At 39.6% G+C, this 14,889-nt stretch overlaps 1 protein-coding gene across 1 annotated transcript in view; it reads left to right on the top strand.

Moving 5' to 3' along the window:
- The first annotated feature begins 1,416 nt into the window (after window positions 1-1,416).
- Window positions 1,417-14,889, top strand: part of PHEX (phosphate regulating endopeptidase homolog X-linked) — a 132,251-nt gene continuing 118,778 nt past the window's right edge. The window contains exons 1-3 of the mRNA XM_045020797.1: window positions 1,417-1,540; window positions 5,185-5,253; window positions 7,925-8,086. Of these exons, the coding sequence (XP_044876732.1) occupies window positions 1,417-1,540; window positions 5,185-5,253; window positions 7,925-8,086 (355 nt within the window). The remainder of the gene's footprint in view (window positions 1,541-5,184; window positions 5,254-7,924; window positions 8,087-14,889) is intronic.

The raw sequence follows: 14,889 nt of genomic DNA, 5'->3' as shown, positions 1-14,889 counted from the left end.
TGAGGGTTATCCCTCAAAGAAAAGTTTATTTAAGCTGTAAGCAAGGCAACATGGAGTCAGGTGGTGAAGGAAGTTCCATGCTCTTTCTTCTCCCAACTGTTAGCTTAATAACTTTGTTTACCTAATATGTTAAAATGGACATTCATTGTCTTTGCCTGAAGATTGGGCTAGTCTGAGAATCAAATAGACATTCCTTTTTAAGGAAGACGTGTTTACCAACTCCACATGACATGCCTGGTTTAAACACGTTAGTCATTATTCTAACATATCCATTGCATACAAACATCATGCAAGAATATTAATGATCAGTGAGTTACTAGTTTTCAAATGATATCTCAAAGGAATATTTTGTACAACAATTATTACAATAGTGTGGAGGGTGGGATCAATTTGTACAGTTGGACAAGAAATTCTGGCCCCTCGTTGTCTCAGACCAGAGGAAGAAAAATCAACTTGAAATGATAAACATCATCAGGGATTTAGCTGGAAAACTCTCACCATCAAAAGCAACTTTGTCCAAGTTTAAACCTTGGAACTGGAAATCCCTGTAGCTAAACCTTCCCCCATCCACAGTTGCCCCAAATGGATATATTCTCTGCTATCCCACTCACAGTAAAAAAAGTGTTTCATCCAGAAGCATGGTGACATACCTAGTAGCACCACAGGACCTAGAATATGGCTTGTCTGAAATTTAAAAAAAGAGAGAACTCTTCTGTAGGTTGTCTTAATTACTGCTTTGCACTGCATCTGAGCATGACTATGATTTTTGGCACATAGTATCATATACAAAGTTCCCAAAATAAAATACTACAGGATATCCCAAAAACCCCTAGGAAACTTTATAAAGGGATTTGAATGCTTGAGAGGACGTCTTTTCTGATGAAGACAAATGATGCAGCAAGGATGATTAAAGAAAAAGGAATTATGTTGAGCAGATGATTAGGTTCTTTAAATAGGTGCAAGAAAAACCACTCCACCAATGTGTTAGAAAACGTTTGCTAGAAGTTTAGTTTTGATAGTAAAAGGTTTTATTGCTATATGTTTGAGCAGCTAAAATATCTGTTCAGCAATATTGTGAAATATTCATGTTCTGAACTGATAAAGGAAACTATTAAGCGATTGGTTCACAGACTTTGCAGACAGCAAGAGCTGTAAATAAAGTAGTCACTGTTTGTCATCCCAAGTCCTGGTCAGAGGAAAACTTAAGACAGCCAGTGTTTAATGTGTGGGTTTTTTTCTTTTTGAGATAGAGTGTGGGCTAGGAAAGGGTTCATGACAGGAACTTTAAGTTGTAAATAAGAAAGTGACAGAAAAGACAGAGCTTATATATAGGGTTTGTGAATAGCTGAAATGCTGGCAAACCAGCAGTAAAAAGAAAACAAGATTTTTTCTAGAGTGCTTTCTAAAATCATTCTAATGGAAGGAGAGGCAATGGGGAATTCAGCGCCAGGCGCAAAGAGGACTGCCAGCAAAGCCATTCGGATAGCCCTTGGCATGCTCATAAGTGGTGTTATAGTGCTTGGCATTGCACTTTTCCTAGGTAAGTTAAAAGTTATACATTAGCAAAACTGAAACTCTCTCAAGGTTTTCTACTTCTTGCTGGAATGCAAGTACTATATCGCTTACCTAGGCATAGTTTTGGCTATATTCACCATCCTTTCTCCTTCTGCTCTTTTATTTTAAATGGAAATGAAAATATTTCAGTAAAGACATTTGCAAAACAAACTGTTATAGTTGGGAGCTGCAACACCAGCTAACATAGCTTCGAGTACTTTATTTGAATTTGAATATTCAGTAGAATGTACTCTATTAAGAATTGTGGTCTTTTATAGTTTGGGTAGAGACTGTTAAAATTATGTGTATCAATCATGCTAATTAACTGATAGATTTTGACTAATATGGATTAATATTTTCTGTTTGCAGAAAACTGAGCTATACTGTGTGTGCTTTATGGAATCACTTTGGTTATTCATTTCATTTGGTTTCCATTAGGATTTGACTAAATGTTCTGCACATTTTTTTTTAACAGTTAATGTTTTTCTGTGGTGAATTGCGGAATCTTCTTTGGAAAAATGACAATCAAATGCATGTTGGTTGAAATTAAACTATTTGTATCAGATTTATTAGCTGCAGTTGAACAGAGTGGAGAATATTTTCCTCTTCAGGATCTGGAGTTTGTTGTAAATGAATTTTGTAGGAATATTGTTTAAAGTACATAAACAGATCTATAAAATGATGTGGAATATATTTGGTTGGGCCAAAGATGCCTACTACTAAATGAAAGCCATCTGGAAAAGCAGTATTTCCATAAAAGCTCAACAGGGTCAGATCTTCATGTGGAGTAAATCAGTGTAATTTGTTTTAATTTTACACAGCTATGCTGCTTTACACCAGTTGTGAATCTGGCCTCTAAGGATATTAATGCGTTTTTATTTCTTTTTATAGTCTTGTTTGAAAGATATACTAGCCCTAGACTCTATGCTTAGAACCACTTTTTACAATCTCCTGTGCATCAGCTGAAAACTTTCATATGGAAAACTTGAATCAACAGGCTACAGTATGTTGGTCCTGAGCCTGCAAACACTTATACATGAGTAACTGCACGTATCAAACAAGGAGTCTTGGGGGATTCAGCTGGACTCTTAATGAGTATGAAACTTCATACATCCATAACTTCTGGCAGAATCAGGTCCACAGTTTGAGTGCAAAATAGAATACCACACAGCTAGGAATAATTATAAAAAGAGGGCTTATTTTCTTCCTCTTTGTATATATTACTTGTACATAATATATAACCTAAGTCACTAAAATTCACTGAAGATGCAAGTTTTTATCCAATGTTTAGACATGAAAATGCAGGCAAAAATATGTAATGCTAAAGAGACAATTATATAAGAATAATGGGGGCCATCCTGCACCTAGTGGTCCAAACTCCCACTGACTTCTTTGGGTGCAGGATCAAGACCATAAGCACCCACAGCTCCCTTTCACCTTGCTGGGAGTTTTGGGTGCTCAGCATCTCTGAAAATCAGTAAGAAGCTGGACAAATTGTCTCTTTCTGACTAGTGGGGTTTCTTATTTGTATTTTCTGCATAAAAACGCAAGTCCTCTAGCAAGACACTTAACAGCTACCAGAGTATACCACTAAACTTCCAATAGAGTCCTTTTCCAGGAATATCTGACATACATAGGAATGTTGGCACATCCCTGAACATCCCATCCATCTTGTTACCGCTGCACTGTCCCATTATCTTAGGGGCTCTGCTGGGGGAGGGTAGCTTAAAATTCTGGCTATCATTCCATATAAAATGTGCCAACAGATGCCATAATGGAAATACACTGATTTCAGCACAACTCCTGGACTCCGAGGACACATCCTTCCCTAGTCAAGTTGGCCCCTGGCCATTCAGTTTGTCATTAAACATCTTTAGGAGCCCCATATCCCATATAAATTTAGTAACTCATGTCCCAGTCTGGTCTCCTGCTCTGGTGGGAGGAGCAAAGGGGAAGGAAAGATCATTCTGCCCATTCCTTCACTGGCAGCAAGATCAGAGAATAAGGTGATTTAAGGTTTGATTTCCATACCCCTTGCCCCTGCTTCGCTGGTAGCTTTAGACTTCACAAATTGTAAAGCTAGTGAGATTATTTCTGTGGCATTTAAAGTCTTCTCTCATTCAGATATTTATGCCACTTATTTTCTTAGAAGTCTGGAAATAACCTTAAGAAGTAGATGCAGAATAGTGTAACGTAATCACAATTGTATGTAATAATGGGTTCTGGTAACATCAGATGGCAAGACAATTGAGCTGATCAAAACTTTTCAACTAAAATAATTTCCCTCCAAAAAAAATAGGGGTTAATCAAAACCAAAAATGTTGTTTTTCAAATTTTTATTTTTTTTGAAGGAAATTTCTAAAAAAATCAAAATGTTTTGTTTTTGTATTGAAATTTTGTTTTGCTTTTTGAAAACCAACACAGTTTTCAGATTTCATAAATATCAAATTTTCCCCAACTCCCTTCTTCCTCTTCTTTCCCCCTTTTAACACTGAGTGCAACAGAATGGATAAGGGCTAGGCTTCTTTTTTCATTTTATAACATTTTCCCCTTTTTCTTCTCGGTATCTTTTCAAAAGTTGGAGAAGTTTTGAAATGTTGTAAACTGGAAAAAGGAAAAAAAAAGAATTCCTCCAAAATGCATAACCTGCCCCCCCCCCCCAAAAAAAATCTTGGATGTGTGTTATTCATTTTAATGCACTGAGGAAATAGGAGAGAGAGGAGGAAAAATAAAAATTTGCAGGTTTTCAAAAAATATTTAGAGAAAATTTTGAAGAAACAAAAAGCTATCCGCTTTCAAACCACATGAAACAGAAACAACTGATACATTTCAATATTTTTTTTCATTTTTTCCCTCGCTTTGTTAGAGTAGATCTACAAGACAGCAGCACTCAAAGGATTTATTACTTTAGTTCCCAGAGGAACTGCACATATATTTTGTGGATAACCTTTTGAAATATTAGACTTGGAAAGCTTCTGAAAACCAGTAAAGAAGCTAAAGCACAGTGGCTGTCTGAAGCCTCTGAAAAAGCTATGTTTCTACTGAAAATTACTAGGGACACTGTAAAGCCATTTTGTTTATTTTTTTTAAGTACCGTACTGGTCTTGTTTTTAAAAAATGCAGAATTCTGATGCAAGAGAATCTAAACGAGGTTGCAATGACCAATGGGTGTGAGATCTTCCAAGCTGGCAAATAAACAATGTGTTGAAGTCAGTCCAAGAACTAGCATCTCTGGTACACTGGCCTTCCACCAGTGGGGCCCTAGTGTTAGCCATTTCATGTTGTCTGAAGGTGAGGTGCCTGCTTTTTCATGTTGCTATTTTTAGACTTATGAAAAACAAAATGGCAGCACCTGTTTCATAGAGTCATAGAGTTTAAGGCCATAAAGGACCACCAGATCATCTAGTCTGACCTTCTGTATATAAACAGGCCATTAAACACCACCCAGCACCCACCTAGCAAGTACAATTTATTGAGACAAGAGGTATTCATACCGAATAAAAAAGTTACATTCTGTAGTATGTATATGGCAGGGTGTTCAAACTACAGAGTTAAGGATGTTTGACTCAAAATGCTAACAATTAATTCATTGCACTACAAATTATCCCAATTTGTTTTTCCATTTTGCAGTTAGCCAAGGTCTTATAAACCTTCATCCTAAGCAACAGTATTGCTTGACTTCAGAATGTGTTGAAGCTGGTAAGCAACAATTTTCAATCCTGTTTTGTATCATAATTACAATACTTTGGTTGAGAGAAATATGAAATATTGATAGTATTCTATGGTTCCATGATGCCTTTTAACTCAGGAAGGCTTGGTAACAATGAATAAATGTTAAGATCATGTAAAAACCAATGCAGCAGCAATTTACTCTAGTTCTATTTTGCTTTTGTTTTTGTATTGTTGTCGTGTTCTACTGTATGCTGTCTTTTTTTTTACTGTAGGCCTAGTGTTGGATAAAGACACTTTTAGGAATGCTCATATTAATTAAGTTTCCTTTTCAGTAGCTAGCAAAGTAACCAATCAGCAAAATGTTAATAATCACATAGCTGCTTTAGGGCCTGGTCTAGCAAATACTTAATACCAAGTGTGGTGACAAAGGGCACTGATGCCGCAGCTTGTTACATGCAGGCAGACTGCTGTGCCCGTTTAGAGAACCATGTGGTTACTTTGATTGTTTAGCTGAACTTCTTGAGACTACAGAATTGGTTTGGAAATCTCATGAGAACAAACTTTTTCATCAGTTTTTCTACAGTTACTGTTTCTGCTTTGCCCTTTGCAACAACAACTTTTTGGGGGTATATGGGCACTTTTACTTGCAGCTGAACCTTGAAAGATGAGAGAGAGAGACAAAAAATTGGAAGCAATAGGGTGGAACAAATTGACTAAATATTTAAGACCCTTAAAAATATGGGGTTTATTTTGAGATTTTGGAAAAATAGGGGCTCGTATTTTATCTGAACCATTTTTCCTGTTTCTTATGTTTATTAGTTGTGCTAATGTATGACCTTAATTTTTTTTGCTGGATCAACAAAAATTGTCATTCTGCACAATTTGCACACTGCACAGAGTCCAGAGTCAGAACTGGAGAGCTACTTGACTGAACAGTCTTACTTCAAAAAGCAATGAGTAGTGAATCCCTTCAGTGTATTCTTGAGGTCTAGGTCACAGCTTGTCTTACAACTATTCAAAAGCTGTACAATAATTACCTAAGGGCAAAGCATCCAGTAAGCACGATACACCTCTACCTTGATATAACGCCACCTGATAAAACATGAATTCAGATATAACGTGGTAAAACAGTGCTTTGGCGTGGGCGGGGCTGCGCACTCCCGCGGATCAAAGCAAGTGCAATATAATGCAGTTTCACCTATAACGCGGTAAGATTTTTTGGCTCCCGAGGACAGCATTATATTGGGGTAGAGGTGTATGTAGTAAAGATGGGCCCAAGCTATACAGTACAGATATGGATTAGGCTCTTCACTTTCAAGGGAGTTCAGAGTTTCAGTTTTAGTTCAAGTTTGTCTCTAATATTTGAGACATCACAAGTGGAGTGCAGAGGAGTGCAGAATGTATGGGAAGGTAAAAGGAGGTGGTTGCATGTGTTATAAAGGACAAAGACTATCTTTGGGTTAACCTAGAGTATGCTTTATTGATTTCTTTACAAACCTGTGTGTGCTTGCTGGACACTATGAAGGAAGAAACAGTGTAATCTTTAGGGTGCAAATAGGGACAGTTCTGATTTAATAAGAACCAAATCAACCTTCATCAAAACTCCAACCAAACCAATCCCGAACTTTCTCCCTTTGTAGTTATCCAATGAACATTTAAAAATTCCACACTGGCAAAGTTATTGTAATGGCAATTCCAACCTAAGTAAAACTAGCAGGTACTGGAAATATTACCACAAAAAGCCTGTGAATCTTATCAGGCTTCCGGTCCAACTTTCAGAGCAAAATTATTTGGATAAACTTCAAAATGTATGGATGTTTAGCCAAACTGAGCTGAACCTCTGAATCTTTTGAGTTATATTCACCATAGGTGCAACTGGCTTCTGCTGTGCCTGAGAGAAGCAATGTTTTTAAAATTTCAAATCTATTCTGATTGATAGTGAAGTGGGGACAAGAAAATTGCTCAGTATCCTATTCCATGCACACCATCCAAATCGGATAATCTAGCTATCGCATGCATATTTATGCCATAATCATTTATTATGGAATTTGATTTTTACTGATAACCAGGAGAGGGATTGTATGGCTCACAAAAACTTTCTAAAAGCCACTGACTATTAGACTTGATGTCTTTATAAGAAGAGTCTGATCTCTAATAATAATCAGTGGGCATTCAGTCATAAAGATTAAACAGGAGGTATTTTCTTTCCTCTCTTCAAAGGTAGTAAAGAAGTTTACATATTTTCCTTTAGTGCTATGCTGCTGCAGGTAAAGTATGTATAATTTTGGGGTGTGCTAATTACAGCCTGTTTGACATGCTCTGATATTAAATGCCTAGATAGACTTCACTCTGTCCTTGCAAGATGGAGATTCCCTTTCTATTCAGGTTCTATAAGTTCATTTTTTATAGCTTTGGCTGCAGTGATCATCTCATAACAATCAAAGGCAGGTTTGTCCAAATTAGTTATTACAATGAATGCACAAATATTTTGGCTGTTACTTAGTTTATGTATGTGCAAAGTTAGATTCTGGAAACAGCAAGACCACAGCAAGCCAGGGAATGATCTTTATCCTTCAGATGAGGGTGAAAAGCCTTGCTTGGATAACTGACGTATGTTAACTATCATTTTGGGAATATAATCTGGCATAATTTTCTGTTTTGCTAAAAATAATCCATAAATCCATGTGATACTTTATAGCTGCCTCCATCTTAAGTAAAATAAACCAGTCTGTGGATCCCTGTGAGAATTTTTTTCGGTTTGCCTGTGATGGCTGGACATCTAATAATCCCATTCCTGAAGACTCGTCAAACTATGGAGTTTATCCTTGGCTGAGGAACAATGTGGACCTCAAGTTGAAAGGTAAATATGTTCTTTCTGAAAGCAATAAAGAGCTCTTTTCACTGCAGCTTGTTAGCTGGCTTTATATAGAATGAATATTGACTCCATGCTCTTCCTTCATTTAGATTTATGTTGAATAACATCCAACAGAACAACATCACATTCTCTTTTCATTGCATTTTTCTGATGCTTTTGATAAGAGTACGTTAACAGAATACAACATGAGAAAAACACACTGTGTATGGGATGGGAGGGAGAAGAATGTTTTTGGGGCAACCCAAAGAAACATGAATCCAGTAACCCATTGTGTGTACAACAGAGAATTATACTGAAGGGAAAGACAGCAGGATTTTATCAGATACTTCTTAGGCCATGTTTACAGTGGGGAAATTTTCAAGACCTTTTCTCACCAGTTCAGTTGAAAGGGAACTAAAATTAATGGGATCTCTGGGATCCATTTTTGCCACCGTTTTTGAAAAGCACTTCTTAATGAAATGGTAGTAAAAATGAGTCTGTCTGTTCAAGCTTTCTCTACACTGGGGATATCACTGGTTTTAACAATTTGAAGCAGTGTTAGAACTCCATACAATTTTTAAATGTCCTCAGTATAGACAAAGACTTAGTGAAATGCACTAGCCTGATTGTCACAGAAAGTGAACAGAGAGCTGTCCACATGCTACAAATGTGACTTCTCTGTTACATGTGATTGTCATATAGCATTGTATTTTCCTCGCCAACATATTCTTTTAGAGCAATATTGTGCAGTTACCTTCACTCAGTGTTGTTCATGATCTTTTTTCTGCTTTTTGTGTTTATTTGATCACTGATATTTTAAGTCAAAGCTCATTTTACCTGAGGCGGTGGCATAGCTGTGACTACAGACTGTTTGAAGAACTATGTTTTGCAATGTTCTGAGCATGTTTACTTAATTTGTTGATGCAGAATGGCAGATCAGATCTTAGTATTCTGCTTCATTTAAATTCCTTAGCCAGCTGGTAAATAAACCATAGAGGCGTGTGGCTTCCATTAAAATACCTGAACTGTCATCAGAAAAACAGAAAACTGTTTATGAGAATGTGCATCTGGAGAAAAAAATAGCCTGAAGTGGATATGTGTAGGGAGGTAGATATTTTTATCTGAACATGACCTGACTTTGTGCTGGACTCTGTAGCAATGCCACCTCAGCAGGAAGTTCTACAAGGAAGAAGGATGATGTTGATTGTTAGGTAGGAAAAAGTGTCAGATTTTTATAATCTTGACTAAAACTGTGAGTCATGTAATGGAAGGGAGACTATTGTGCAAGGTTTAATATTATCCTTTAAGTGCCTTAACATAGTACAGTGAAAACGTGTTGTTGAAACAACAACAACCTGCTCTGAGTGCAGCAGAGTGGAGAGTGATCAGCACTTTTGTGTTGCACTAAAATAGATTTATTGGATTTATTGTCCTCAGGGATTTTTTGGTGCATCTTATGGGCCTTCTCCAACTAACTCTTCAGTAAGGTCAGCATACACTGCATGTTCATTCTAGATACCATTAACTGTTTTTATAGCTGTGCTCAGTTACAAATACTGTAGAATGTGATTTAATGATTGCTGTGTTAGTTCTTCCTTGAGGATGCCTCTGAACCAGTAAAACTGTTGCTGGAAACCGGTTTAAATTTTGCTTTTCTAATCTTACTGCTGCCAAAATGACATATTAGGTAGCTTCATGTCGAACCGCAGCCAGTGGGAGCCACGATCAGCCGAAACCTGTGGATGAGGCAGGTTAACAAACTGGCCCAGCCCTCCAGGGGCTTTCCCTGAACATGTGGTGGACCGGCTTTGAGAACACTGCCCTAAACACTAAGCTAAAGGGTGTAACTCCTCCATTCCACAGTTTCAGAACCCATTTTTCTAATGAAGTTTTGGTTTGCTGGCCAAACTGAAAAATAAATTACTTGCTCAGCCCTTGTTTTGGGAGTACTAGCCCTTCTAACAGATAACATGAGTGAAGGAAACCATGCTAAAACTCATATTGAAACATTTTCAGGAGGTGGGTTTAGTGAAGCAGGGTTCAGCAACATGGAAATAAAAGGGAAGGGGAATGAGGGGAGAAGAGGATAAGAGGGGCAGGTGTGGAGTGAAGCTGAGGTGAAGAGACTTGGCAGGGAGGGGAAGGGTTGGAGCAAACAGCCAATCAGCACAGGGTAGAGCAGTGGTTCTCAACCTATTTACCATTGTGGGCCTCATCTGATACTACCTCTATGGCCCTGAGAATGTCACATGGGCCATAGCTCTGTGCTGATTGGGCGACAAGCAGGCCACAGGTTGAGAACCACTGGGGCAGTGAAAGTCCAGTCAAAAGTGTAGGAAATGCTCTAAGTGTGCAGAGGGTCTCTGCTTCTGCTCTAACCAGTGGGAGACTCTGACGGGTTTCTCTCTGCAGTTTCCCCCCAGGATGACATAGTGGGGTGGAGGGGAAGCATTGCCTGGGTCCTAGTGCCTATATATTGTGTGTGTTGTTCTCTGCTGTATAGTTCCCAGTCCCCCTGCTCAACTCCATTTTACAACCTCCCACCAGTGCAGCAGTCCCTGCTTTGGCTGCTTCTGCCCCTTTCAGTGGGAGTTGATGAGTGCTCAGCATCTTTGGAAATCAGGCCCCTTATTTATGGGCCTAAATATGGACTTGAAAAACCTAACTTTAGGCACTCACATTGAAAAATTTGTCCTCGGTCTTCTAATTACTCTCAGTGGCGCCTTGCATTCTATTGTAGTTGTCCGTCCCTGTTTAACATCTAGTTGTAGACTAGGAAAAAAATCTTTTAAGGGCTATTTACTACTTAAGTTCCAGGTTATGAAATATTTACAACATGAAAGAAAACTATTAATCTTACTCTGATAACATAGTTTGGGCATGTTTTGTTGTAGTTGTGTCAGTCCCAGGATATTAGAGAGACAAGGTGCGTGATGTAACATCTTTTATTGGGCCAACTTGATATTACCTCATCCACCTTGCCTCTCTCATAGTTGGTGCAGAAAGTCATGTTTTTAGTATTTATATTCTTTGATGATATGATATAGATGGAAGGCAATTTTTTATGGAATGTTCTTACTTAAAATGGAATATTTTCTGCTCTATTTACTGATCTCTGAACACTTCTTCATTTTAAGAAGAAAAGAAATAATCGGAGGGAGGCTTAGGTATTGGTTTTGGAAAGCCACAGTAATTGGATTCTAGTTTTTCAAGGACATAATCAAAACACTGTGTGTCTTCGTTCTGGATTCATGGACAACTGGAAACAGAGAGAGATTCCCAAACCTTCGCAGACAGGACTAGAATTGGACTGCCAATAAGCAGTAGGCAAAGAAGTGGGGTTCAATGAAGAGTACAGGATCAAGAATGTGACATATGAGAAGCCAGAGATGAGACCACAGTTAGTTCTTTCAGGATGCTGATAAATAAGAGCCCAGAATGAGGTAAAGGACAAGGCAGGTGTCAGCTTCAGGAGTGGCAGGGGTATTCAAGCAGCCTGTCTGTGAAAGATGCATGGCCCTGATGGTGCATAACAAAGGAAGGAATGGCTGACAGTGGCAATGAAATTAGGTGATACCCCATGAGCAGTCAATGCCACCCACCTGCATCAATGGGCGGGGTAACTTGAGGCACCAGTGTTGAAAGGGGGACAGTCTCAGTGGCAAGGGAGGGAGACACTCGCCAAGGGATAATAGGTAGCTCGCCCCTGGGAGTCTCTGGCACCCACTGGCCAGCTGGGGTTGAGGGGTGCTGATCGGTTAGCGTTCCCCAGATCTCAGGACTTAGCCCAGTGCAGGGGCCATGTGGACCCTCTTTTGCCTCCATTCCAGAAGGCACTGGAACCAATTAAATGTCTGGTTATAGGAGAGCATGGATGATGGGCGGATAGCACCCCTTTCTTGTGTTAAAGTTAAGAAAAGTTGTGGCCTTCTGCTTATATCCATGCATATGTCTGTCCTCATTTTGCCTCTGTGTCCACATCAATTGGCATGTATTCAGTTTGCCCTCTTCTCCACATATCGCTGGTTAGATGCAGAGAAGGGACAAGAAAGCTGTGGTTTTTGTTTGCAAACCTAATACCAACACATTTTTGTATTTTGGTGCAGGGTTTGGGTTCAAAGTCCACAGGAATATGAAATAGTTGATGCTTTTAATGTTTTGCACTACTCACTTATAACAAATTCAAACTAAAATAAATAATGTTGTTTTCCCCATTAAATATTTTTGCATGCTCATAGGACTAATTATTTTTTTTAAACAAACAGACCAAAATCCCTGTGTGAACTTCATCCACAACATTTTAACCATATGTAATGGGTGAAATCCTAAACCTATTAAAGACAATTACAAGACTTCCATCTACTTCGACAGAGCCAAGATTTCACCCACTGTATGGCAGCATACTGTAAACCAGCCCACAACTAGCCAAAAGTCAGATAGGTCATGAATTGAAAAATAGGGCTATGTAATTTTAGTTTTGACCTAGATTCAGGTGCCACAAATCTAACATGAAACTTTCTGGTTGATATTTTTGGAATTATATGGAGTTTTGGTTTGTCTTTTGTGTATCCTCTAGTATTTAACCATTGCTGACTGGACTGTATGATGAGAGACAAGGTTCATGAGGTAATATCTTTTATTTGACCAACTTCTGTTAGTGAGAGAGACAAGCTTTCAAGCAACACAGATCTCTGAAATTTTTGTCTCTCACCAAAAGAAGTTGGTCAAATAAAAGATATTACCTTATCCACCTTGTCTTTCTAATATCTTGGGACCAATACAGCTACAACTACACTGCATGGGCTGTATGATGTCTAATTTAAGACCACATTTGATTTGCAGTTATATTAGGTGCATTTCAAAAATTTCCATCAGTTTGGTGGAGATTGTCAGTTCCAATAGTGTTCCCACTCTTTAACTATAGGGAATAGTTCTCATAGCAGTAGAATCTTTCAAAATGGAAGAAACATTTTAGGTGGGGGCCAATGTTGTTAAAAGAGAAGATCTTACACACTGCTGCCGTTCAAGGTGAAATAAAGTGGAGTTTGCACTCTCTCTCTCTCTGAGTTAGTAAATGGGTTTCACTCACCATGACATTTCCTGCTAAGCTATATCAGTTCCAACTGAATTTCCATGTTGATCATTGACCTTTGTTTAGAGTTTCAGAGCACTGTGTAATCTTAGTATTTAAATGCGGGTGATACTTTGCAAATTATGCAAAATTGGAATCCTGGGGTGAGTAAATCAGGACTTATTACCTATAGTGCAATCTGATCAGCACCATACTATTTCTTTTCCCCCATCTGAAGTCTGCAGAACAACAATGTGCAGCTGTTTGTGTGGCCAGGCAGGAAGCAGTAAGTTACAAAATTGTGCAAACATTCCTAAATCACAGCATTGCATAGGAGACTATTTAGAATTATATGAATAGTATGTGAAGGTGTCTTTCAGGCCTTCACATTTAATTTATAACTGTGGAAACCATTCTGCAGATTTTATCCCATATTGATCCTGACATCTATTTCAGTCTAATTTGTTGATCTAAGCTTTTTAACATTGCTATGTTCAGATGAAAATCCTTTTAAATAAAATGAGGCATTCCCACCAGGGCTGATGTAGAGAAACAGAAGCCTTTTGGGGGGATTTTAAATATTGTAATTCAAAGAACAGGAGACAGAAAACAAAGAAAACAACTTTGCAGTGTAGTCAGTCTTTCACAAGATCATTTGCAAGAATTATCTGTAAAGAACAGCTTTTTCATTTACATGACTGTAGGAATGTAAAAATATCCTGTGAATGCTGAGATTTAGGGAATTTAGGACAGTTTTGCTCATGGATTCCTTTTTTTCTGACAGATGCCACAAGGTAGCATTGAGTAATTGCTCTTCTGCTCTAAGGGATCTACTGTGCTGGTTTCCATTCTATCTGGGTTCCATTCTATCATCCCTCCCCTTTGACTGACACATGGGACCATTTGGATGGGTAGAATTTGGGCTGTAGTGTTGGTATACAATTGATTCTCAGCTATACACTTTAACTTCATCCAACCACTGCTCCACAGAGGAGTGACTACCCTAGAGTCTATAGCAGGGGTGGGCAAACTATGGCCCAGGGGCTGCATCTGGCCCTCCAAACATTTTAATCCAGCCCTTGAGCTCCTGCCGGGCAGCACGCTCCAGGACTTGCCCCACTCCATCCGGAGAGTGGGGTCAAGGGCTTGCCTCGTTCCGCATGGCTCCGAGAAGCAGCAGCATATCCCCCCCTCTGGCCCCTATACATAGGGGCAGCCAGGAGGCTCCACACTCTGCCCCCGCCCCAAGCGCCACCCCCGCAGTTCCCATTGGCCAGGAACCACGGTCAATGGGCGCTGTAGGGGTGGCGCCTGTGGATGGGGCAATGCACAGAGCCGCCTGGCTGTGCCTCCGCATAGGAGCCGGAGGGGAGACATGCCGCTGCTTCTGGGAGCTGCTTGAGATAAGCGCCCCCCCAGAGCCTGCATCCCTGAGCCTCTTCCCATTCCCCAACCTCCTGCCACATCCCTGATCCCCCTCCCACCCTCCAAACCCTTTGGTTCCCCCCCTCCGGAGCACCCTCCTGCACCCCCAACTCCTCATCCACAGCTCCGCCCCAGAGCCTGCACCCATAGTCAGAGCCCACACCCTAACTCCCTCCAAGAGTCTGCACCCCGAACCCCCTGTTCCCCCCCCCGAGCCACCTCCCGCACCCTTTTTTAGCCCCACCCCAGAGCCTGCACCCCCAGCTGGAGCCCTTACCCCCTTCCACACCCCAACCCCCAATTTCGAGCATTC

Source organism: Mauremys mutica, chromosome 1, assembly GCF_020497125.1.
Source record: "Mauremys mutica isolate MM-2020 ecotype Southern chromosome 1, ASM2049712v1, whole genome shotgun sequence".
Taxonomy (NCBI): domain Eukaryota; kingdom Metazoa; phylum Chordata; order Testudines; family Geoemydidae; genus Mauremys; species Mauremys mutica.
Note: the sequence above shows the minus strand (reverse complement) of the source record. Positions and strands in the feature narration are given on the sequence as shown.